Source organism: Trichophyton verrucosum, assembly GCF_000151505.1.
Source record: "Trichophyton verrucosum HKI 0517 chromosome Unknown contig00360_1.f1.exp, whole genome shotgun sequence".
Taxonomy (NCBI): Eukaryota; Fungi; Ascomycota; class Eurotiomycetes; order Onygenales; family Arthrodermataceae; genus Trichophyton; species Trichophyton verrucosum.
This window is the reverse complement of record NW_003315402.1, coordinates 156,026-180,041: the sequence shown is the minus strand read 5'-3', so window position 1 is coordinate 180,041 and position 24,016 is coordinate 156,026. Positions and strand designations below refer to the sequence as shown.

Below are 24,016 nucleotides of genomic sequence, written 5' to 3'. Positions count from 1 at the left end.
TCCTCGTAGTTAGCATTCTTCTCTTCTCTTTCTCCTCTTCTCCTCTTATTATTCTCTTCGTGTCTTTATAAAGTGCTTCTTTTCTTCTATTTCTTCTATATCTTTTCCCCTAAATCACGTGCCTCCACAAACCAGCCAATCACAGCCCTTCTAAACCAACCTTCGTCCTTTTTTCGCTCCAAAACATCGACGAAAAAGACGACGAAGAGACCAACAACGTCGACAAAAGGCCACTCAAGCCCTGCCGCAGCCACATTAGCTCCCGAGATACACGTCTCATCTCTTCGGAGCGGACAGATCAACCCCCTCCCAGCATCTCCCTGCACCGCTGCATATCGCTCTTCCCACCGCTACAATGGGTATCGCCGACATGTTCGTTGAGTTCGTGAGCTCGCTGAGCTTCGGAGAGGTCGTTGAGGCCGAAGCCCCCCCGGCTGAGGAGGTCGAGGACTCGTCTTCTGCCGGTGAAGATACGCCTGACGAGGACAAGTCGGAGGATGCCGAGGAAGAGGCCGAGGAGGAAGAAGAGGAAGAGGAGGAGCCAGAGGATATCATGCCCAAGTTGGTAGAGGGTGAGTGTGGCCCGTCCCTGTTTGTTCCTGGTGTATTTCGCTTTCCGGAGGGCGGAAGGCGGACTTATGAAGCGGTCGAGATGGCCAATTGATGGATTGGTGTGGTCAATTGGACAATTGGCACCGTATATTATATGTGCCTTTGCCGAAGTCGATATCGATTGCGTTCAGCAGCAAGTAACTAACCAAATTGCTTTGATAGAATGCTCAAACTCCAAGGCCTGTGCCCCTGCTAAGCACCATTTCGACGACTGCGTTGAGCGTGTCACTCGCAACTCCGAAGATCCCGAGTTCAAGGGCCCCCACGAGGACTGCGTTGAAGAATGTAAGTCATCGCACACCCCCGAAATGTCGATGTCAATGGCATGTTCTAACCACTTTGTAGTCTTCCACCTCCAACACTGCGCTACCCAGTGCGCTGCTCCCAAGCTCTGGCGCGAATTGAAATAGATCTGATGTCCTTTCGTCTCTCTTACAACCCCCCTCCACCATCCCGGTTTCGTCCGTGTCATTAGAACAACCTGTACTATACATAAAACTCCAAATCACAGTTCTGGATTCCCTGCTTGTTTCTTTGCGGAATCGTTAGACAGAAAGAAAGGATGGACTAGTGTGGAATGGGGGATGTGGGAGAGATTAGATGGGCTTGTATCTGCCTGCATATATGTTTCGACCGATTGTACCTTGTACGGCTAGTTTATTCCTTATTTTTGGCATTAGATGTTGTCTACGGATGAAAATGATAGAATATCACTCTCCATTTATGCAGCGGGTATTCAATGCTACATTGTACTGAACTAAATCCAAACTAAAGCAAACAACGAAACAAAGAAGGGTATATATATATCATCAGGCAAATTATGTACTTACACCCTCCGGGCAATGGCCTCCTCTAGACTGCCAACACGCTGACACTCGGCTTCAAGCCTGCGTTTACGCACGTCCGTCCCAAACAAACCAACGCATAGTGGCAGCGGCACCACGGCCGAAGCAATCACTGCCTGGAAGATAAGAGCCCGCATCATATGGAGGGGCGGATCTTCTTCTGGTCCAGCCTTGAGTGCGTTCTCGATTAGAATAAACGTCGCTCCGAAGACTTGGCCGCCAGTCCAGCATAGCGTGCTCGGGATCTCAGGCGACATGGGGTAGGTGATTTCAACCATATACTCGAGAGCCACTGGGAGAATGCAGAAACTAGCTGCGCCCATAACAGAAGCAAGCACGTACGGACCTGCAACGTTGCCTGAGCTGGGCGCGAAGATGAAGGCGATGTAGGTTGCTGCGAGGATGGGGACGAGGATTTTCATGGTACCCAGGTAGTGTTTTAGGCGGTCAATGATGGGGGACATGATGGCGGCGGAGACAAGGCCGACCACGATCAGAAGGGCACCTGTTATCCCTGCTACGGTCTCAGAGTAGCCATGTGGATAGAGGATCTGGTTGAGCAGCGAGGAGATGCTGTTAAAGAGACCGACATAGATGCCAAAGGGGAAGAAGATGAGCCAGAATTCAATGCGGGTGGCTAGTTGGCGCAGACTCGATAGAAGTGGTGGCTTTACTGTCTCCGAAGCCGCGCTGGGGGGTGTAGGAGGTCGGCTGGGGACGAAAAATGATGGTATGCATGCGACCGAGGACTATTCAGTGGTAGATAAGTTGGTTAGTTGGCTATGGGTTCCTAATATATCGTATGATGTTTCTATAGCTGGGGGTGGGTGTATAATATCCCTCTGATGTGCTCCGTCGGATAGAGGCATAAGGGGCTTACAATAATCGAAACATAAAGCACGAGATTGGGAATCTGCTCAGGATCCGTGGCCAGTAAAGGCCCGATCAGCTGTCCCAACGCTCCGCCAAGGGGGTTTGCCAGGCTGGCAACTGCTGTTGCGCTTGTCCGGCCCTGGCCAGTGAACCAGATGTCACTGTATCTCGTCGGGGCTGTCAGGACAAACGGCTGGGAAAACCCGATCAGAATCTGACCCAGCATGGCAACTCCGAAGTTGCCGCTGCCCGCGCGGGTGCCTGCATATCTAATCCAGTTGCCCGCGAGAAGCAGGGCAGACGCGGTAATGATGGAGGACCTGGGGCCGCCCCTGTTGAGTGTCCATATAACTATTCTGTATGCCCCCCTCGAGATTAGCACATTGTTCGATAGCCGGACACGACTAGCAAGGAGAACCACATCACTTACGGGCTAGCAACGCAGAATGCAAAGAGGAAGGCAGTGCTCATCCAGTTGATGGCCCCCTCGCTGACCCGGAAGTACTCTGAGGCCGTCTTCGATACGGCTGAGAAGGTGAGCCACTGGGAGAAGTCAGCAATGCCAGGCACAAATCTGGGGTAACTAAAGATAAGACAGATATAGAATCACTTACATCCCAGCTGACGATGATATTCAGCAGGACCAGCTGTCCCAGGCCGAAGAAGCGTCTCTTATAGACCTTGAACGCCGCAGGCTCTGGCCTCGCCGTCGTCCTGGTGTCCAGCGTCTCAACCTCAATAATATCATCCTTTGCCGTGGATGGAGGCGAGCCTCCCTGAATATAGTCCGTAGAGTCCATAGTCGCAGCCGGCATCAGGACAGACAGACAGACAGGCCAGACGTCATGGGCGGCCTCCAATATATCTGTGCTAGATTCCTAACCAGAGCCCGTCCAGGAGATGTCTGTCTATCCCCCTGAAGCTGCTCCAGCAGTTCCAGAAGGCGTCCTGGCGTCTCTCCCTCTCCCTCCCACTAACTGGCTGGCATCCGGGCCGACACATGTGACGGCGCAGGGCCTAAGGAAAGCCCTGCTGCAGGATCGCAAACGCTGGCCGCCGTTTGTTTCGACTTGCATCCGGGGAAACGGAGCTGGTGGGCTCTTCCAAATCTTCCCTGCAGGGGCCCCATCCCACTATCTGGGTGGTACCCAGGCTCTTGTTTAATGCTGTCGTTGGGCGTTGTAGATTGTAGCTGTAGATTGTAGCCGTCGACGTCGATGCAGGTAGGCTGCTAGCCCCCCCTGGAGCCACGCAGGACAGCAGCCAGCTTGTTTCCCCTGCTCCGGCTCGCATGGGAGCATCGATAAGGCTCGTATCAGACGGATAGACAGTGCTGGATGAGCAGTCGATTTGGTGGCGCATCTCGTTGAGCCAGCCGATTCGTGGTATTCGGAGATAATAGGTGCTTTGTTTTTTCTGCGGTCTGCCCTGCCCGATCTTTTTCCTCTCATCGTTCTTTTTTCAGACCTGTCTGATCGGTGATATCGATTCCTGATTTCCTCTCGGGTCGCAGAAGGGGATTATATACGTCTTTGCCGGCTGTCTTGCTGCTGTTGTTGCTGTCGTTGTCGTTGCTCGCTGTGAAAATGTTGAGCCGCCCCCTTTGCTAGCCAGCGAGACCCTTAAACGAAAAGCCCAGCTCAGCCTCTCTCGATTGCGAAGGATCTGTTTCATACGACAGATCCAGCTCTGCGATCATGAATACAACGAGCATCCGGTCCAGCGAGTATTCTTATAGAGACCCGCGGTACTACTCTTCGTCCTCCCTTGGGAATGCGCCTCTCCCCAAGACGCTGGATGGCTACGGCGGCATGATGCACCCTGACGACGGCGAGGGCTCGAGGTACAACCCTGTATGTCCATCTCTATAATCTCCTTAATATCATAGTCAAATGACGGTCAATATGGCCAATGTCAGTTCAATGGCGTGCTGATGTGTGCTGATATGTGTGTGTAGCAGCTTTCTCGCGGCTCCGTCCTGCTCAACCCCAACGACCCGGTGTCGATGCACCTGCTCGCAGAGACCGCCATTGGAGACAGCCTGCACTTCGAAGTGCTCTCGTTCGAAGAGGTCGAGGAGCTGAAACGAGAGCTCGCACTGGTCCAGTCACGCATTGACGGCGGGAAACGAAAACTAGCGCTGGAGCTGAAACTGCAGGAGGCTGCTCAGTCCCTCAACAGGCTCTACGACGACGGCTCGGACAGGGTGAACGGCCATCTGGGCCAGGATGCACACAGACATGGACACGGCCATGGAGATCTGGATACCTCGGACGAAGGACTGGCTATCACGCGGCGGAAGTGCGAGGAGCAGGCGCAGGAGATAGCGAAGCTGGAGCGCAGGGCCAGTGATATCCGGACGAGAATACTCGAACACACGGCCGGAGTGCTGCAGATGACACACAAGGGACTGAAGAAGAAAAAGGGATCAAAGACAGACGACCTCTCGTCGACATCTGACGATTTGAACGGTTTGGATCCGTACGGCTGTGGACATGAGTTTGACCATAGGAGTCTATACCGGACAGCCGATTACCTGGACCACCATGGCGGTGCACCGCCCAGAGACGTCCCTAGCCTGGAACCGGATGTCGAGTCTCTCAGTGGTCTGCAGGATACGCAGTCGAAGCTCGAGGAGATGACCTACAGGCTGCGTGAAATGCTCACGCAGATGAACACCGACCAGGAGATTGACCCTATCCCCCAGATAATCACCAACGAAGGGTCTTCCGACCCCCTGGCCACCGTCAACATACAGATTGACTATCTAGAAAAGGGTCTGGAGACGATTGCGCTGCATCAAAGTCATTCCTCCCGCGGTCAGGATAGCCATACCTCTGAAGACTCTCCTTCCAACCATGATACGATTGATCGGCTCGATGCCTTCAGTCGACGGCTCGACGAGGCCCTGGCAGCAGCTGGGTCCAGCAGACAGCCTACCAGCCCACACATGTCTACTATCAGGAAATCCATGGCTGAACAGCTGGACTACCTTGACTCTGCTGTTACAGATGTTGAGAAGCGGATTGACAGCCTAGTCGAACAAAAGACCATCCTCGGCATCCAGATACAACAGCAGCGAGACCTCAACTCCAAGTCTGATGCTGAGCGTGATGCATACATTGCAGACCTTACGGAGGATCTGACCAAGCTACGCAAGGAGCTGGACAAGTCTCAGGCCGAGGAAGAAAGCTCCAAGGCCGAGATAGCCATGCTCATCGACCAGCTGGATGCTGCTCGACAGGACTCCATGCTTCGTGAACAGAAACGTAGCATCGGGGAAGCACCTGAGGCAACCCCCGAGAAGGAAGCACTGATGAAAGCTGGACAGGAGCTGGCAGAGAAAGAGACTCAAATCTCCAACCTAGAGTCCACCATACAAGAACTACGTTCCCAGACCGATGCTCATCTCCACCACACTCGTGAACAGGTCCAGCAGGATCTAGCTGAAAAGGACTCTCTCATCAGCAACCTAGAGTCTACTCTCCAGGAACTACGCTCCCAGGCGGACAGCCAGTTCAGCCAGATCAAAGAAGCCCATCAGTCCCGCGAAGAGGCCGAGCAAGCTCACGCCAAACTCCAGACCGAATTCTCCGAACTCGAGAGTGATATGGTTCGCATCCAGACTGAACTCACCTTCGCCAAAGCAGAGCTCGACAGTGCCTACGGAAGCAGGTCTGAACGCGCCGCCGAAGCAGCTGCCAACCCGGCCGTGCAGCGTGAAATAGACAGCCTGCGAGAACGAAACATGGATCTAACCAGCCAAATAGCAACGCTGAAATCAGTCCAGATGAATAACGCCAATTCAGCGAGCATGGGTGCTCATGAACGTATCCAGGTTCTTGAACGGGAGCTGCGGGAGACCATTGAAGACTACGAGGAGTTGACCAAACAGAGCATCGAGTTTGAAAAGGAGCGTGACAAGCTCGAGAACATGATTGATACTTACAGAGACCGATGTGATACTCTTGAGACCCAGCTTGGTGACGAACGTATCCAGAACCTGGGTATAAGGGACGGCATGACGGTTGAAAACACGTCCATCACCGTACTGAAGAGCGAGTTTAAGAAGATGATGAGAGAGACCAGAGCAGATAGCATCAAGGCTCTACGGGTGAGTTGGCTTTGTTATCCTTTTACTTTATATATATACTGACAACATCCAGGCCGAACAAGAAGAACGACGACGACTTGAATCCATGCTCAGAGCCATGAAGAGAGAGCAGAGCTTGAAGAAGTCGAATCTCAGCCAGAGCACCCTGGCCTCGTGAGAGTCACATCTCGCAGATACTTACCTGTAATCTGTCTGAATTTCCGTCGGAGTTGAGCGTTTGGTTGATTCACCCTTTTCCATTTCTTTTTCTGGGGCAGCTAGGCGTGAGGCGAGGCTAGACATGATGAATATGGTGCATCCATTCCGGCACGATTTTGGAGACTTCAAAAAAACAAAAAAAATTTATTCCGGGAGTTATAAAAAAAGGGGCAGTATACTGTCCAACTTTCTTTACACTTTCATTTGGAGGATTTGGTCAAATTGATCCCTTTGCTTCCGTTGGCTTGAGTTGGTTGACCAATTTTGATATCGTGTTGCCATGTATACTTCCCTTCCCCCTTTTTCATCTCGTTCCTGCGTGTTTTTTTAACTCCGCTTCTTCGTTTTTGTTTTGCTACCTACCACTATATATCATCTGCTCCTTCCTATATGCAAGTTGCTGCGCGTCTGTTCTTTTGATTATTTGTTTTATATATATGACCAATACCCAATAATGCATCTCGGCTATCCAGGAGATTTTGATATGGATCTTTTGTTCCCATTCGCTCATTAGGGGCAGTCTATCGTTTTTAACACATATTGGTGAGCCCTGCAATCGTTGAACAATTGGCTGGCCAGCATGTCTCTCCACAAGGGGAGACAAGAGCCCTTCTCCGTCGTCAATCCGGACTTTGATCGATTGCCTGTACGGCGGACAGCGTACGCTGTGGACAGACCCAGTGGTCTTCGGCGAGTAGTCTCCGCGAGAGCATTGAGTCCGCATCTAGACTCATCTGAGTCCTTGCCCAGCGAGCATAGTTCTCTCTACGATGCCATGCTGTTGAGCTACGAATCCGACCATAACAACGGACCGCCATCGAAAGGGAAGAAAGATAACGAAGACGGTTCGAAGGCAGCCGGTGCCAGCCACTTGCAAGAACTGCGCTCTTGGGACAGCGAAAGAGCCCGGCGCCGAGAAAAGCTCGCAGTGCCTTCGTTAGATACCATATTCGAGAACCGGAGTGTATCTACCCATCGAGCTGCATCGTTTCGCTCAGGGCTGAGACATTGTGCATCAGTTGGTGTCTCACTGAACACAATATCCTCGTACTCAGGAGTTTCGTCAAGGACACCGCCCGTACGGCGGAATCAATACGGATCAAAGATTTACTCCTTCGACGACAACGACATACCCTCGCTTCGACCTAGATTCTCCTTTACTCCTCTTGCTCCTCGTGAACGCCGCCATTCATGCAGTACACTCTCTTCAGAGGGAAGCTTTGACACCTTTCGCTGGCGTAACTACATTGTTTCTCCAGCTGAACCTACACAACCTATACATCCTCCTCCGCAGCGACCAAACACTCCTCCTGGTGTTCCCTCTTTTGGCTCACCAGAAGCTCTAAACTACGACATATCATCTCTCCCTAGATCAACTCCACGAACAGGCCAGGACAGCAGCAGGTCATCACCGCCAGCTAATGGACGCCCGGAAGGCGGAGAAAGAGAGAGTGGCTCTGACGATGAATGTGGGTGTTGTGGAATTGGATTCCGGAGAGCTATCCGCGAGACAACCTCCTATATCACCTATCAGCCTCCTGAACGTCTACCTCCGGGAGTTCTTGCAAGGGCTGATGATGGGACACTTATTCGAGGGCGGTTTGGTGCTCGAGCAAGCGGGCATGGCATTGGAGCCACTGCGAACTTAGCGAACCATCCGTTTCACCAGAATCACTTGCCCATTGCAAGAGCGAAGGATACGGATATCAGACCACCACAGCCAGCCCGTTCAAGGTCTAGCCATACTAACTCCCGCAATGAGTTTGGCCTACGCGTCTCACCAATGGGTAATCCAAGCCCACCTTCTCGGTATCGATCGCTGCTTGATGATCACAGGGATCTACCCGCTCTTTCTGGCCCCGTACCAGCACCATCTTTGACTCGTATAAGAAATCGAACGACACCACCACGGCTCAGAGAGCAGATGCAGTATTCACGCCCTGCACCAACATTAGCACCAGCTGGGAATGACACCTCCTCGTCCAGCACTGAGAATCCCAGTGTTCCATCTTCTACCAAGAGCGGTTTACAACGGCTCTGGAATCTCGTTTCATTAAACGTAACCAAGTGCTGCCTCCTGGGCGCTGACGACGAACACGAGGGACAGCGAGGTACAGAGCTGCAACACATTGCCGAGTCCTCCCACCAGGCAACCGCAAGCGTAGCAATGGATAGACATGCCACTTGAGCACCCTGGGAGGAGTTGTATCAAGTTTGCTTCTTGGAGTAGTAGTCTTGTCATGTCTTGTGTAGGGTATCTCCCTGGCATTAGCCGACAGGCAGCATCTATATCAAGCGTACCAAACAAGCCCTTCTATCCCCCGAACACTGGATTCCTGCGGCTGTACTTATTATTTATTTAATCACTAATAAACCAAGCCTCAGTTTCACATATACGAGCAACATGCAAGAAACAACAAAAAAAACCTCCCATAGCTATCTTACCATAAGTACGTCTATCTTCCACTTCTTCTAGAACGAGCATGGCTCAATCGACAAGCATCTCAACCCGAACTCTAGATGGCGCCGATTGCTAATCTAAACCGCGGGTGATCAACGATGTTTCGTCGACCCAATCCATGTCCTATATGCGATCAATTAGGTCAAAGCGGACGGGTTCTCCGAGGCCCGGTCAAGTTTCTCTTCCTGTATAAAACGTAATGGCTCCCCTCCTCCGCTCTGCCCCCTGACCAATATATGTGAAATAAGGAGGAATTCTCCGGGTAAATCCATGTTGATTGTTTGTTTCAAACGTAAGAGAATTGATGGATGTTTACGCGGGGTCGAGTCGAATTCTACTTTGACTGGATAGTAGATGCAGTCATCATGAAGAGGGTCTACAGAGAGAGAGAGTATTGGATTGGGAGCAGATAGTTAGGTAACTAAAATTGGTATCGCTTATGCTTGCTGGAGAAGATGATGACCCGGTTGATATAGCAAAGAAGAAGAATAGGCGCAATATGTCGTAGTAAACAAAGAGTAAAATCAGTGAAAGAAAAATAAATAAATAAAAATGGGGGAATAGATTGGTAGCAGAAAATGGAATCGGAACTAACCCAGCCCGTATATACGCCGCCAAAATACAGTACATGGTAGGGAAAAGACTACTGATTGCAACATCCAGTGGAGTAAATCGTTGTCTATAATCCTTCGAAGAATTGACAGGCTTCTTCGAGTTTCTTTTCTCCAGCTGCAAAGTCCCATCCGATGATGCGGGTATCCTGGCTTGCGCAAATTAGTTTGCGCGCATCAAATTGGATCTTTAATATTCCTGCCGTCGGAGGTATGAGGGCTTGATGTCCTGCGACATCAATATTGGCAGGCACCGGGTTTGGTGGTACATGGGGCCCTTGGGCCTGATGCTGGAGCGCAGGGGCCGGAGGCAAGTTGGTATCGGCTGCTTGGTCAGTCGGCTGCTGGGGCGGGAGAGGGTTGTGGGCAGCGGAGGCGGCTGCTCCGGTTTCCAGGTTGTTTGCATGGTGAGGGCCTTGCATAGCTTCCGTTGATGCAGGACCAGCCTGCAGGATTTCATTGGTGGAATCCAGATCATTAGCTTGTGTGCGAGCGGCGGCCGCAGCTGCAGCCGCTCTAGCGGCCCTGATAGCCTCAGCCTGGTTTAACCTTTGACCGATAATCCATTTGCCTTCTTTATCCCTCATCCAGATGATAATTGATTCATCATAGGAGCCGGAGACAATTCTGGCCCAGTTGCTTCCACCTCCTCCAGGGGGGATTTTGGCGCCCAACGCCATGACGTCCTGTGGCAATCTGGAGCCTGTATTCGGGGGTCGATGGCTGCGGCGGGTGGTTACAGGGTTCTCATCAATGTCTCCACGGCGTCTGGCTTCAAAATATTCCTGGTCCACTGCCAGTGCTTCAAGTCTCATGGTTTCTTCCGAGCCCGGAGGATCCCCAAAGCCGGCCTGGACTGTCCGGACAAGTCCCGAGTGACCCTTCAAACAAGCAACCTCTGCCCCTGACGTGTGGTCGTATATGCGGACTGTGTCATCATTGCTGCCACTTACAATTCGTTGATTGTCAAATTGGATACAGGCAATGCCCTTATTATGGCCTAATATTGTCTTCAAACAAGTACCGCTATGGATACTCCAGACCTTGATAAGCCGATCACCAGATCCGGAAACGATTTCGTCCTTGTCAATCTGGATAGCATTGACAGCAGCTCTGTGCCCATCTAAGGTTATTAACAAACTGTACGGAGCTAGAGGCTTGATCTGCTGGTTGGCCATTTGGGCCTCAAGTGTGGATGGTGGGGTTGCTGCAGTGTCTATGATGTAGTCAGGGTATCTGGGGCCGGTTCCCTTGGCAACCCTGGGGTAGTCTGCGTCAGTAGGCAGCAGGGCATTCCGGTTGAATATTTTGATAGTCCTATCCTTCGAGCAAGTAACCAGGTACCGCTTATCGAAGCGTAGGTTGAGGACAGAGTCAAGGTGGGCGTTGGGAAGTCCGTGTATTTTTTCTCCGGTGGAGAATCGCCAGATGATAACGCTGCGATCACCACTTCCGGACATGATAACATCCTCCTCCGGGCTTGCATCAAACTGAAGACAGAGAACGGATTTGGTATGACCAACTAGGGGCTGACCCCTCAGCCGCAGTGATTCTAAATCCCAGACCCTGACCGTCTTATCCCTGCTGCCAGTGACCAGCCACTTGCCTGCGAACTGAATAACGTATACCCTCTCACGATGGGACTCCCACGGTGCGTCTGGGTGGGGCAGCTGGAAATTAGTGAACCGGCCATGACGCCAGTTTTCTTCTAACTTCTGACGTTGTTTGTACAGATAGGCCCAGTTCAAGGTAGGTCCGTTGCGGGACCATACAGCGGCCGAGGAGTAAGGGAGAGGTGACCGGTCATCTGTGAAGAGGGAGTCAAAGCCCGGAGAGTGCATTGAAGGGTCAAGAGAGTGGGGCACATTACACTTCTCAGCGAGCCGGGCGGCCAAGCGTGTAGGGGACGAGATCTCCATGGGTGAGTTAGGCTCGACCGTTGTTGCATCATGCATTTCATGGTCTCCCTCGGTGTCTGTAGGCATCTTGCCGACAACCACCTCAGGAGGACCAGCCCCGGCACGGTCACAGGCGAGCGCACGCCTCTTGAGCTGAGGCTGACCAGACTCTGACTCTGAGTGCCGGTTCCTGGATTTTCTGCCTTGCTGTTGCTTGGCGATCTCACTTGACTGGCGATGGAATTCCCGAATCGAGCTCATGTTGAGTCTCCATCCTTCCTTGATGTATAGTCCGCGCCATAGTCTAGAATCGAGGATCCTGCTGCGCCACGGTTTCGAGGCAAGCGATGCCGTCAGGAGCGTAGTGGGATCGAGGTAGGAGAATATTTCAGCCGTTATCTCCGGCGGAAGTTTCCGTACGGGATCCATATGGAGTAATGGGGTCAGACGTTCGATAACCCCAGTGATGGAGGAGGTCCGCAGCGTTCTCAGCAGGGTGTATGCCAGTTCTGTGCAGCGTTAGTTAAACGCACAATCATATGTGAGTGGCGTAGAGGAATGAATGGGCTGGGGTGATACCAGCTCTATCTGCTTCACTGCGCGCGAGGATCCATGCAGGCAACTCGAGCGAGTCCTGCACGCTCTCATTTTCCTGCACGCTCTTCGTTTCGTCTGAGTAACCCTCGTCGATCTTAAACGAGCTCTTCGCGGGGAGAACAGTGTAGTCCCTTGGTTGAAGCCCAAAGGAAGCTCCCGCTTCGCGTCCCATGGAACCGTATCTGTGATAAACCGGTTCAGGCGGAAGTCAACTGGCACGACGCCGGCCAAAGCAGCAAAAAAAAGAGCACCCTAGCAGCAGCAACCAGGACTCTTGGAATATCGTAGTAGTGTGTCTCTGTGTCTGCAGAGGCCCTAGGCTGGCTGTTGTGTCTCTCTTAACGGGCTGATGTTTTGATTCCTCCGGCCGAAAGCGTTGCAGGCGAAGATCAGCCGGACCAGGCCTTCACGCGGTGGTACCTAACAGATCCTGCCCAGACGTTTCACACTGCCGGCCTCGCCCTGTCGTCGTCCTCGTCGTCGTCGCCCGTCCGTCTCTCACCCTGCCCTTTTGCGTGTGCGGCTGTGTCTTCCCTCGCCGTCGTCAATGCTGCTCGTTGTATGTAGTTCGTCGTCCGTCGTTTCGCCATCGCCCTGTTTATCCTGGTCAAGGGCGGCTGATGTCATGTGCCCCGCTTAGTCACGCCACTTACCTAACTTCTTACTCATCTCCTGACTAATATCTGACTCAGCCGCGCTAACCCCCTTCTGAAACATCAAACCTCCAACCTTCGACTTTCTCCTTAATCCCGCATTTTCACGAGCAGCGAAACGACCAGCGACGACGACGCAGCAACCCAGACGATCCGAAGCCCAGCAAGCATCTCAAACAGCCCGACGCTCGTATACACAGGGAGCCCTGTCGGCAAGCAGATCATAAAACCTCGTCCGGCCCCCTTCTGCAGCCCTGCTGCTGCTCTCCGTCCAGTGCGTGATCTGGTGACGGCCACTCGCCCTCCTTATCTCCTTCGCAACGGGACTCGCCGTTCGTTCGTTATCGCTAACGGCGGCGCATACCAGGACAGTTACGCACTCTTTGCTTCTTCATACTCTCGCTCTACGCCCCCCTCTTCCCCTCTCGGTACGTTCCAGGGAGACTCCCGTTTTATATATCGGGCTGTCGGTGTTGGACGCCTCGAGGGACGAATAATAACAGACGGGCTTTCGACGATCTCGGCAGTCCGTCTGCGCGGCTCCAACGGCGTGCGTGCACCAAGACGGCCCTATACGAGCTCGCTCCTTTACCTCCTTTTTCCTCTTTCTTGTCCCCTTTACTCTCCTTTCCCACGAACAGTGAACACGATATATCTCCGAGAAAACCGGCCAGCCTTCCATTTGACCGCCTTACCTCAAAGAGGGCTCACGCCCGGCCTACAACCAGCTCGAAGCTGCGAGGAGAGATAACAGCGGTGGCTTATCGTTCAAGCAGGCTCGACAAACGTCCTGATCAGCTGCGGAGCTTTGCTGGCGCCACCTAGCTCCATTTTCCAGCTGTTCGAGCCACCCCACTGTCGAAAAGCCAGCGGTGGCGCTTGTCCTCTGCGACTCATGCTTTCGGTCCTCGCGACGGACCAGGCTTTCTGGCCAGAAGAATTCTAAGGCTATCTGCTTTTCACTTTTTTTTGTCTTCTTTCTTTTCACCAGTTTCCTTTCCTTTCCAGTTTGGCTATCGGGGGTATATAACTGGTGTGGTTGTTTTGATATTATCTGGCGAAGATGGAGGGAATGAACGGGAATCACATCATGGCGGAGGACAACATCATCAATCGGCGAGGCGGAGAGTCGCTGTTCCAGAACTGCAGCAACCTAAAGAAACGGCTGGCTGAGGTCCCCGGCTTCGAGCCTCACTTGGCCGAGATGCAAGAGCTGGATAAAGCCAGCGATGAGAACGACCCTGTCGCCTCGGTATGGAAGTGTCTACGGCAAGGGTATCCCTTGATGACGATATACAATGCCACCCACCCGTCAGAGCCCCTCTCAATCGATGAGAATAAGCTGCAAGAGCGGAACAGACCGAAGGCTGCGACTTTCAAGTTTCTTCAGGCCTGTCTGCAGGTACTCAAATTCCCGCAGCAGGAATGCTTTCTCATCACAGATCTTTACGGTGACAGCACCACTGGTTTCGTAAAGGTACATCTACCCCCTCTCTTCCTAACTTCTAGAACCGTGTGAGTCCGATCTAACGATTTATCAGGTCATAAAAATGGTCAACAGAGTAATAGACATACTCGAGCTTCAAGGCCAACTGTACAATAAAGTCTCGCCATCGACATCTTTGCCTTCCGAAGGAGGAAAGACGAAACTCACCCGGAGAGAACACATCCTAAAGGAAATGCTCGAAACCGAACGAGACTACGTCCACCATCTTCAAAACCTCCAAGCGCTCAAGAAAGAGCTCGAAGAAACCGGCGCTCTGACCGGCGATGTCAGTCATCAGATCTTCCTCAACCTCAACAACCTCCTCGACTTTACTCAACGGTTCCTCATCCGGATGGAACAGCATAATGCACTCCCAGAAGAGACTCAAAACTGGGGCGAGCTCTACCTGAGTCATCACAATGGCTTCCTTCAGTATGAGCCTTTTATCGCCAATCAACCCCGCTGTGATCAGATCTGCCAGAGGGAATGGGATAAGATTCATTCTGCACCCCGATCCCCGGATCTTCAACAGATGGTTGCCCAGTTATCAACACTCAATGGCTTCTTCGTAAAGCCATTCCAGCGCCTTACTAAGTACCCTCTCATGCTCATGGTACGGCATTGATTCTTACCCTCTCTATAAAATTTAGTCGCTAAATTTCTATCCATAGGAACTTCGAAAACAAACAGAAAACCCAGGCCTTGTTTCTGACATTGGCGAGGCCATTAACATGATCCAAATAATTCTAGATAACGCTAACCGCGCGATCGATAAAGAGCACCTCGTCTCCGCAGTTGAAGACCTTTCACAACGAGTAGAGGATTGGAAGGCTCTTAAGCTTGACCAATTCGGCGACTTATTGCGATACGGGACGTTTACCATCTTGAAAGGCGATAGTGGCAAAGACGCAGAAAGAGAGGTTCGTAAAATTCTCTCCAACACAACTGCACAATCCTATTTACTTGGAAGCCGCCGGAGCTCCTTCACTGGTTCAGTCATCCACCTTCTTTCAGCAAACAGCCACCGCGGCTGGAGCTGGAAACAGTCCAAGGATCCCAAATACATTTCTGTCTTCCCTACACCAACACAAGTTGCCCATCCCCTGGAACTCCTTACGCCTACTCACTCTGCCAGCACCAAAACACTTGAATTCAATACCCCTCCGCCTAGACCTAGGCAAGACTCGTTTGATACTTCTCCTTCCAAGTCCAGACGATCCATTTCTTCTATCTTTTCCTTTCCGAAAAGTAAACATAGATCATCCCCAATCACCCCTTCCATACCCCAGCAGCGCCTCAACAAGGCCCATGTTCGAAAAAATAGCGGAGTTGGATCTGAGGACGGTCGTTAAAGGGTACCCTCTATCGCAACTATATACCAAACGTATATGCTGAGGTATATAGTACACCCGGGAATAAGAAGAGAAGAAAAGAAAAGAAAAGCAAAGAAATCTTGAGCCATGGCTCAAAATGAATTAAAACGGCCAGACCAGCAATTTTCCATTTCCAAAAGCATATCAGCATTGATTCAAGTTTCCCAACACTTGAATCTTGTCACTATTCAAAATATAAAATTATGATACCCTATCTGGATATCTACTTTCCATAAGTATTGTTTGCTTTCATCCAATCTCTTACCTTGGACTGCCCCGAACCACCAACACCCTGGCTATGACTGAACCTTGGAGCATTGATTTGAATATATTACTAACTCCTTTTTCTCCTCTTTAGTATCACATATATCTGTTTGAGCAGATCCTTCTCTGCTGCAAAGATATCTACCCAGCCAAGCAGAAGAGCAAGCTCATGGGGAAAGAGAAAATCATCCCGAACCCCAAAGTGAAACCAAAGCTACAGCTCAAGGGCAGAATTTATATGACAAATGTTACCGAAATATTATCACTTTCAAAACCAGGTTGGTTACTATCCTTTGTGGCATGGAAGTCTAACATGGTTCTAACAAACTTGATTAGGATCCTATAAGATACAGATATTCTGGAAAGGTGACCCAGGTGTTGTCGATAACTTTGGTATCCGTTACCGAGACGAGGATACAATGAACAAATGGTATAAGGATATCGACAAGCAGCGGGCCCTTCAAACACACGAACGCCCTTCATCCAAAAGCCACGGAACCTCAGAAACAGAATTCACATATCTCAGGAATACGCCCAAACCCCCAAATCCTTACCAGGAGGAGTACAGTACCGAAGAAGAGTTGTCAAGAGAGCCAACCAACACCTCTCTATCAGAGTTCTCTACATCACGAAATGCATCTAATACGAGCTTACGGGGACGCTCTGCTACTAATGGCAGTGGAGGCTCAGGCCACCACTCGGGCGGTCGACCGCAGTTCCCAACGCCTAATGCTCCTCTAACGGTACATACACAGTTTACTCCTGGAGCCATATCCCCAGGTGAACGCAATGGTGCATCTTATTTCTCTCCTACGGGCGAGGCACCCCCATCAACAAGATCCAGCTCCCAATCAACAGCCTTCTCATACTCACGTGGTGGGACTCCTTCAAATGCATGGACTGAAGCAGAACAGAACCGGTACACTGCTCCAGCCATGCCCAGGTCAGGCTCTCGAGACGGATCTGGAAATAACCCATACTACAACAACGGGTCTCGTAACGCCCAACGGCCCTCGTTACCTCCGTTCTCATCGAATCAAAACGGACAATCCGGATCCCAGTCCCAGGCACAGGCACGGATGAGATCAGCAAGCAGCCCTGACATTCACAATGGCGCCGCTCCAGATTCTCGCCGATACATGAACGGTGGACATACTATGCAGACCGTAGATAATGTTCCCGTACCTCCGATACCCCCCCACATGGCAAACATGCGAGCTCCCGTAAACAGGAGCCAAAACAGCTCTCCTACTGGAAACACAATCCCGATACGCTCCGGTACACAGTCACCCAATTTACAACCACCACCCTCCCGCCATGGTCACGCCCACCCACCACCAGTGGGCTATAATTACGAACCTCACGCCCCCAATGGCCGGCCACTACAACCTCCAACCTCTATGCCTCACACCTCTCCATTCGATGACCCCGACTCTCAGATGCCCAGCCAGCTTAAAGCTAAGATCAACTTCGATGATAACTATGTAACCCTCGTGATCGCGAGCAACATTCTCTTCCGCTCGCTCACGGACAGAGTAGACGCAAAACTAGCCCGGTTCACGGACCGGTCGATCGGTGGCAACTCCGCCCGACTACGATATCGAGACGAAGACGGCGATTTTGTAACAATTGATAGCGACGAGGCCGTCCAACTTGCATTTATGGAATGGCGTGAACAGCATCAGCATTCGCTTGCCTCCGGCCAAGTTGGTGAAATCCAACTTTTCTGTCAGCCGGTGGAAAATTGATATTAGTCCCTTATATGTTTATCCCGTTCCCGCTCTCTCTCACCTCATCACCTTCTACTACTACTACTTACCTGCCTGCGTGCACGCTTGTTCCTGTTATTTGTTTTGCTGTCTATAAAAAAAACCCAATACCCCCGTTCGCTTGATTATTCTGCTTTGTTTTGTCCTGTTCATCATGTCTGTCTGGCTTTTCAGTTTCTCCTTTTTTTTACTTTTACACTGTATTCCTCTCCCTTTTTCTCTCATGTTACATCATATTAAATCCGTTTTAAGATATATCGCGGATGCAAAGGAGGAAATCTGACCCCTGGAGACTTTTCTATTCGATAACCACCATCTCATCTAGTTTATGTGGATGTGAGGGAGATGTATGTGCTACTGTTGCCTGTTGGAAGGGAGGAAGTAAATAAGTCCAACTAAACTAGTATTTTATAAAACTTCAATCAGTTCTCAATCAGACAGTGTATCCCAGTCTACCTACCTATCCTTTAATTTGGCTCGTGTCAATACATCTTCATTATCATTAGAGATGTTCTCTTGGAATGTTTCTGCTTATATAGAACTAGATATCAGGTAACCGCATTGATACCTAGGGCGTATGTCTTGATTCTTTTATTTTAGAACGCATCGAACAGCCGCGGCGGAAGGGTAGTCCATGCATTTCTCCCCTGATAGGGCCTTAGGTTCTGAATCACACGATGGGCTCCTAGATGGAATTAGTTGAATGTATTTCTCTCGCTCTTTGATACGGATACGTACGTGTATGCTGTGCAGGATGCAGCTCTATCAATCTGTATAGATTTGACACTATTCACACTATCAGATCACGATTATGCCGGTAATTGTAGTTAACGATCTCTGTAAAGGATAAACGTACTTCAGCGAGCGCAAGTCATAGCACCCGCCATCCGCCTGGACGAGGGCCGGCGCCCCTCCACACGGTCTTTCTTGATAGATATGTGCCTGCAAAGAGTCAACCATCAGCACATACATACAGGCATCAACCAAAGAGAATCAACAGTTCAACATACACCATAGATCGGTATGGGAGCAGCCACGGCACAAGGAAGAGCCAGAAGCCCAGATATCAAGATGTTGGCCAAATATTTCATCTTGTCCAGACAGGTAGCTATTGATTCTTTGTAACTGACTATAAGACAGCAGTATGCCAATCGAGCAAGAGGGTAAGTAAGAATAATATTGAGTATCTAACAGAACAAGCTGCTCACTCCGGGAAAACCCCATCTTTTAGATGCCATGCTGGTGTAACTTGCTAGTGGCCAAAGGGTCATGTCAACCGATCAACGCCGACGCGACGCCGGATTCGAGCTCTGGATTGATCAGCGGCTGTCGTGCAACCGCTGTATCAAGAAACAAGAGCTCTTCGTATTTCCTGACCCGTCTGGCTGGCTTGCAGCCGATCTGACGCTCGGATATGGCGGTATGAAGCTCCTTGCTTGGAGGTGGGTGGGTATAAATGCAGGAGTAGTGAAGCTGCTGCCGGTCCCTTGCGTCTTTTGATACAGGACGGTCATGGCGGTAGTTATAGTCAGTTAGATGTTTGAGGTGGCATGCTCAAAGAAACTCGGTCTCTTCAATCAGGCATCCGTCTTCTCGGCTGTGTAGCCCTTTCATGCATCGTGATGCTGGCTGGCCGAAGTGACCATGATGATGCCTTGTCTTCTGATATGTTGTAGTTGGTTACAACTAAGTCATAGCACGACGTCGTAGCTTCGCCCCACCGTGTCAATCAATCAATATCAACATCAACATCAACCAACATCCAAGGAAAAAATACCGATCAACAGAAGGGCAAAAGATATATCTGCGCAAGATGGCATCTCCAACTCGCTTCAAGCTGATCTTCCACGTTCCGACGACCGCTCTCGAGGCCTGCAAAACGGCTATCTTTGCAGCTGGCGCCGGCAAGTATCCTGGACCCGGGAACTACACCGAATGCTGCTTCACCACCGTTGGAACAGGCCAGTTCCGACCCGGAAACTCGGCGAACCCGCATATCGGCAGCGTAGGGACGCTCGAGCAGGTCGAGGAAGCGAAAGTCGAGACGCTCTGTGTTGGTGAAGAGGTCGTTAAAAAGGCCGTTGCTGCGCTGAAGCAGTGAGTGAATCAGAATCCCGGGGATGAAGGTAAATGAAGGAATGAATCTATTAATGCATTGTCTGATGGTCTAGGGCACATCCATATGAAGAGCCTTCATACGAGGTTTTTAGGATGGAGGATTTCTAGAGATGTTGTGACGGGTGAATGTGGGTTTAGGTATGTATATATATTGATGATATGGGTATGGACATGAACGGGTAAAGCTGAATGAATTATATATCTAGGGTATCGAGAATAGTGTGGCTATTTATTTGAATCAAGCATTATACATTTAAGCGCTTCAAACATTTGAAGACCAAAGAACAACCGGAATATTCACATAGAATACATAGCAAGGCAAGTGCCTGCATGTATATAACAAAAAATCAAAGACCGACCAACCAACCCATCAACTATCCCCCAAACGCCGTCGCTAATAGTCTCGTAGATGCTTCAACTTGCTTCTATTTTGTTAGTTGACTGGATACCATTTCATATCCGAAGTTTCATCGTCTCTCGCTCCAACACCTCTGACTCGCCTCCATCTCCTGTCCGCCGTCTCTCGAGGACCCAGTACTCAGATCCGGACTCATCTTTGCTTCGGACGTAGCTGATACGCTCGCCTGTAGTGGGGGACATCGGGCCGGATTTCTCATCCTCCATGCGTAGCGAATGCCTGCTTGCCGGGTCCCAGCTAGACGGGGGTCGAACGGTATCCGAGTGTCTTCTGATAGCTCTGGGGTCCGGGGTAAATTCCCTATCAGTATGGGTGGGACTGTTCACTTCCGAGTTACCACCGCCATTTATCAATCCACTACTTTGTACCGGCGAGCCTGTGTCGTAGTAGTGTGTCAAGCTCCCGCGGTGAGGTTGGGCCGCTGAAGGCGAAGCGGCGCCCTGGCTACCCCCTGTGTTGCTGCGTAGACTGCCGTTGCTGCCACCCCAGGCCCCCCGCCGTAGCTTCATTAGAGCACTTAGCGATATCTCGTCATCGGGGACTTCCATATCAACGAGCTGGGCTAGCGGAGGCTGCTGCTGATGGCTCGAATGACCGGCATGAGCGGCCAGAGAGACAATTGAGTTGCGTGTACTCCATTCACTCCGCTCGGTAATCGGTGTCAGGCTGGGTTCTCGAAAGTTCTTCCGTCCACTGTGGTTTCGAATGATCCCTTCCGAACCCGGGGCGCCAAAGTAGCCGCCGTACACACGCTCCTTGTCGTTACTGCCATGAGCATGGGCATAGAACCCGAATTCCCGGCCATAAAACCCTTCATCGTCATGCTCCAGGACGTCTGCATTGGCTTCGGCGATAATCGGATCATCGTCCAGACCGTCTCCATCGTAATAGTCAAAGTCGTCTAGCGGGTCATCCATGCCTAGCGCATCAGTATCAACTGTCTGGCTCATTCTGCTCTCATCTGTGGTCAAGCATGGATCAGTTTGAGACTCTCCCTCTGGCAGGGACGTTTCACTTAGACTTGCGTTCCGCTCAAACCTTCCCTTGCGAGCAGCTTCATTGGCTGCCTGGGCCAAGGCGCTATGGTATGCTTCCAGGTTTCCCTCTGTTAGTCCCTGGAATTGAGATGGGGACTTATCCATGTTGTGAGCAGGCCTGGCCTCCACGACGCTGTTCTGCGGCATTGGCATTGGGTTGTCGTGGCTGGCAGCGGTCGACTCCTCAGACAAGGCCTGAGGAGGCTGAGCAGCTCGCCTTTTGTTATCATACAGATAGCTCGTCTCATCGTCAAAGATAGACTCGTCGATGGTAGATCCTTGCATCTCAGGGGGCAGTTCGCCAAAGAGACCGTCATCATAGTACAAGTCATCCTCGCCATTATTACCCCTGGAGGCTTCCTGGTTCGTGGTAGGCAGTTCAGGGCTCACCATGGCCGGTGGAACGGGCTGCTGGAACCCTGTATACATGAACAGACCAGGCTGATTTGAGGACATGATAAATCCTGGAGGCATCGAGACCCCATTGTTAGCCATGGGGACGAAAGAACCGTTCCCTGGAGGGCTTGTAGGACTAGACATGACCGTAGAGAGTGTAGGGGCATATGACTTCATATAATTCTGCAGGGCTGGATTTGCAGCGGTATGAGACTCGTCTATGGAGTCAGCATCGGCATTGATGCCAGGTATCTTCTCTTCCAGCCCGTCGTCGTCCATCATGGCGTCGTAGTCAAACTCATCGGAGTCGTCATCAAATTCACTCCTTAAATTGATACCCATGGCTCTCTTCGCAGCCTCTTTCTCCTTGTGTCTTTCTTCCATTAGCTTCTCCTGGGATGATGAGGCAGCGCCCGCCAGGTCGAAGCTAAACCGCGATGCACTGCTGGTCAAATGTCGTGGAAGTCCAAGAGGAACAAATGATGGATCCCGGACTGACCCGGGCTTGTACCGTAAGGTCGACGGAGGAGATCTCGTATAAGTTGATGATGTGTCTTGAGCATTCTGTTGTTGTTGCTGTTGTTGCTGTTGTTGCTGTGGTGGTGGTGGTGGTGATGTTGGTTGCTGCTGCTGCATATCAACGTCGGCTTTAGGGGTCGTTTGTATGGGAAGTTGCTGGGTCTCAGCCTGTGGTTTCGGAGGCAGTTCGACGGACGCTCTATTGATCTGTCTGTATGGTGTTGGAGCTGTGATCTGCATCTGCTGAGCCTGATGCAGTGGCTTCTGGGGTCTGGGAGGATTGTCAGGGAGCTCTCTGAGCTGTCGTGAGCGGGCATTGCTGCCATCCACCACATTTGATCGAGCCCGCGGCACCGAGAAATCATGGACCAGACTGCCTCTGATCCTCGGGTCGTAGTCGTCCGGCAGAGCTGGGACAATGAGCTTGCTGATACTGATATCCTCTGGTCTCGCGCTGGCCGGATGGGCAGACCGTCTCCTGGCAAGCAAGGCCATGGGATTCAACAGGTTCAGCCTCGTCTTTGTCCCCTTTGAGGACGGCACCTCCACCACCTCCTGGCCATGGTGTTGCTGTTGCTGTTGCTGTTGCTGCTGATGCTGATGCTGCTGATGGTGCTGCTGGTGTTTCTTCGAGGGAGCGTTGCCTGACTCTCGTAGGAATCCCCTGGACTCGCCCGCATAGGCGCTGGAGCTGGTATCAGGCGAGGGCTTCGAAGACGACCGGCTCGCAACCGCACCAGGCGAGTGCCCCCCGTCCCCCATGCTCCCCTTCAAGCTGTCCGAGGGAGACGAGCTCGATCCCTTGCCCAGCGTCCATCTCCAGGCCGACGAGGAGCGGGCCGTGTTCTCTGGCGCCGCCACCTGGCCCTGATGCTGATTCTGGGGGTGCGGCGGATGCTGGAAGCCAGCACCTACGCCCACGCCCACGCTCGGGGAGTTCTGCGTGCTCCCATACATGGACGAGACATTCGAGTGATAGCGGTCGTTTGCCAGCCAGTTGTCGTCCCTCAGTTCGTATTCCGTCACGACGATTTTCTCCTCGGGCGACGGTGGGACAGTTTTTCCCGGACAGCAGCAGATCTTCTCGTCTGAGAACCATTTCCCGCTGTTGAAGGCCGAGTTGAGGTCTGGCTCGGCCGTCCAGATGCCCGACTCGAAGATGCCGTCTGTCAGGGTCGAGTTGGAGGCCGTGAAGGAGTCGCTGCTGGGCCGGGGCGGCGGCTGCGAGGAGGCCGGCGGCGGGGCGCAGGCGACGCTGGACGGGCGCTGGTCGTCGCTCCGCACGTAGGTGAACATCGGGAGCTTGCGAGCTGCTTCTGCGGACGGTCTTTTGTCTATCTGCGTCTGGATTATGGGTTGGATGCAGCCATTCTTTGTGTTGCTGTTTCGTTTGCGGCGGTGGAATTGGATTTGCGCTGTGGATTCCAGGTTGCGGGAGGCGAAGACAACACGAGGCAAGGGAAGATATTATTAGTAGTAGCAGTAACAGTCGCAGGAGGAGAAGAGGAGGAGGGAGAAGAAGAAGAAGAAGAAGAAGAGATTAAGGGACGGTCAAAGAAGAGGAATGGCAGAGGAAAAGGAGGTTGTTTCCAACAGATTAACGGGAGACGATGACTGGCGCCGCTGCGTCTGCATGTAAATAAAAATAAAAAAATAAAAAATAGATAGTTATAAATAGCCAGTGAGCTTGCTGGCTGTCCCGGAGATCTCGTTGGCCGGTTGAGCCACAGCCTTGCAGGGATGCACCCTGGCTGTGGCCCTTGGATGGCGGACT

At 51.6% G+C, this 24,016-nt stretch overlaps 9 protein-coding genes across 9 annotated transcripts; 6 read left to right on the top strand and 3 right to left on the bottom strand.

Annotated features, from left to right (window-relative positions):
• Nucleotides 1-355: 355 nt before the first annotated feature.
• On the top strand, nucleotides 356-1,022 carry TRV_04686 (uncharacterized protein; the record flags this gene model as incomplete). The annotated part of the gene is made up of 3 exons (XM_003021208.1): nucleotides 356-572; nucleotides 724-897; nucleotides 958-1,022. The coding sequence occupies 3 exons, from the start codon at nucleotides 356-358 to the stop codon at nucleotides 1,020-1,022; spliced, it is 456 nt and encodes a 151-aa protein (XP_003021254.1).
• Nucleotides 1,023-1,438: 416 nt separating this feature from the next.
• TRV_04685 (uncharacterized protein) lies at nucleotides 1,439-3,130 on the bottom strand (the record flags this gene model as incomplete). The annotated part of the gene is made up of 4 exons (XM_003021207.1): nucleotides 1,439-2,206; nucleotides 2,338-2,662; nucleotides 2,761-2,873; nucleotides 2,945-3,130. The coding sequence occupies 4 exons, from the start codon at nucleotides 3,128-3,130 to the stop codon at nucleotides 1,439-1,441; spliced, it is 1,392 nt and encodes a 463-aa protein (XP_003021253.1).
• Nucleotides 3,131-4,027: 897 nt separating this feature from the next.
• TRV_04684 (involucrin repeat protein) lies at nucleotides 4,028-6,601 on the top strand (the record flags this gene model as incomplete). Its single annotated transcript, XM_003021206.1, has 3 exons — nucleotides 4,028-4,183; nucleotides 4,288-6,444; nucleotides 6,497-6,601. 3 exons carry the CDS (start codon nucleotides 4,028-4,030, stop codon nucleotides 6,599-6,601), a joined length of 2,418 nt encoding a protein of 805 aa, XP_003021252.1.
• A 621-nt stretch (nucleotides 6,602-7,222) lies between these two features.
• Nucleotides 7,223-8,830, top strand: TRV_04683 (uncharacterized protein; the record flags this gene model as incomplete). Its single annotated transcript, XM_003021205.1, has 1 exon — nucleotides 7,223-8,830. The coding sequence occupies one exon, from the start codon at nucleotides 7,223-7,225 to the stop codon at nucleotides 8,828-8,830; it is 1,608 nt and encodes a 535-aa protein (XP_003021251.1).
• A 952-nt stretch (nucleotides 8,831-9,782) lies between these two features.
• Nucleotides 9,783-12,381, bottom strand: TRV_04682 (uncharacterized protein; the record flags this gene model as incomplete). The annotated part of the gene is made up of 2 exons (XM_003021204.1): nucleotides 9,783-12,121; nucleotides 12,192-12,381. The coding sequence occupies 2 exons, from the start codon at nucleotides 12,379-12,381 to the stop codon at nucleotides 9,783-9,785; spliced, it is 2,529 nt and encodes an 842-aa protein (XP_003021250.1).
• Nucleotides 12,382-13,925: 1,544 nt separating this feature from the next.
• Nucleotides 13,926-15,700, top strand: TRV_04681 (uncharacterized protein; the record flags this gene model as incomplete). The annotated part of the gene is made up of 3 exons (XM_003021203.1): nucleotides 13,926-14,377; nucleotides 14,424-14,961; nucleotides 15,020-15,700. 3 exons carry the CDS (start codon nucleotides 13,926-13,928, stop codon nucleotides 15,698-15,700), a joined length of 1,671 nt encoding a protein of 556 aa, XP_003021249.1.
• Nucleotides 15,701-15,808: 108 nt separating this feature from the next.
• On the top strand, nucleotides 15,809-17,733 carry TRV_04680 (uncharacterized protein; the record flags this gene model as incomplete). The annotated part of the gene is made up of 3 exons (XM_003021202.1): nucleotides 15,809-15,901; nucleotides 16,080-16,263; nucleotides 16,322-17,733. 3 exons carry the CDS (start codon nucleotides 15,809-15,811, stop codon nucleotides 17,731-17,733), a joined length of 1,689 nt encoding a protein of 562 aa, XP_003021248.1.
• A 1,571-nt stretch (nucleotides 17,734-19,304) lies between these two features.
• Nucleotides 19,305-19,855, top strand: TRV_04679 (uncharacterized protein; the record flags this gene model as incomplete). Its single annotated transcript, XM_003021201.1, has 2 exons — nucleotides 19,305-19,426; nucleotides 19,465-19,855. The coding sequence occupies 2 exons, from the start codon at nucleotides 19,305-19,307 to the stop codon at nucleotides 19,853-19,855; spliced, it is 513 nt and encodes a 170-aa protein (XP_003021247.1).
• Nucleotides 19,856-20,325: 470 nt separating this feature from the next.
• Nucleotides 20,326-23,538, bottom strand: TRV_04678 (uncharacterized protein; the record flags this gene model as incomplete). Its single annotated transcript, XM_003021200.1, has 1 exon — nucleotides 20,326-23,538. One exon carries the CDS (start codon nucleotides 23,536-23,538, stop codon nucleotides 20,326-20,328), a length of 3,213 nt encoding a protein of 1,070 aa, XP_003021246.1.
• Nucleotides 23,539-24,016: the final 478 nt, after the last annotated feature.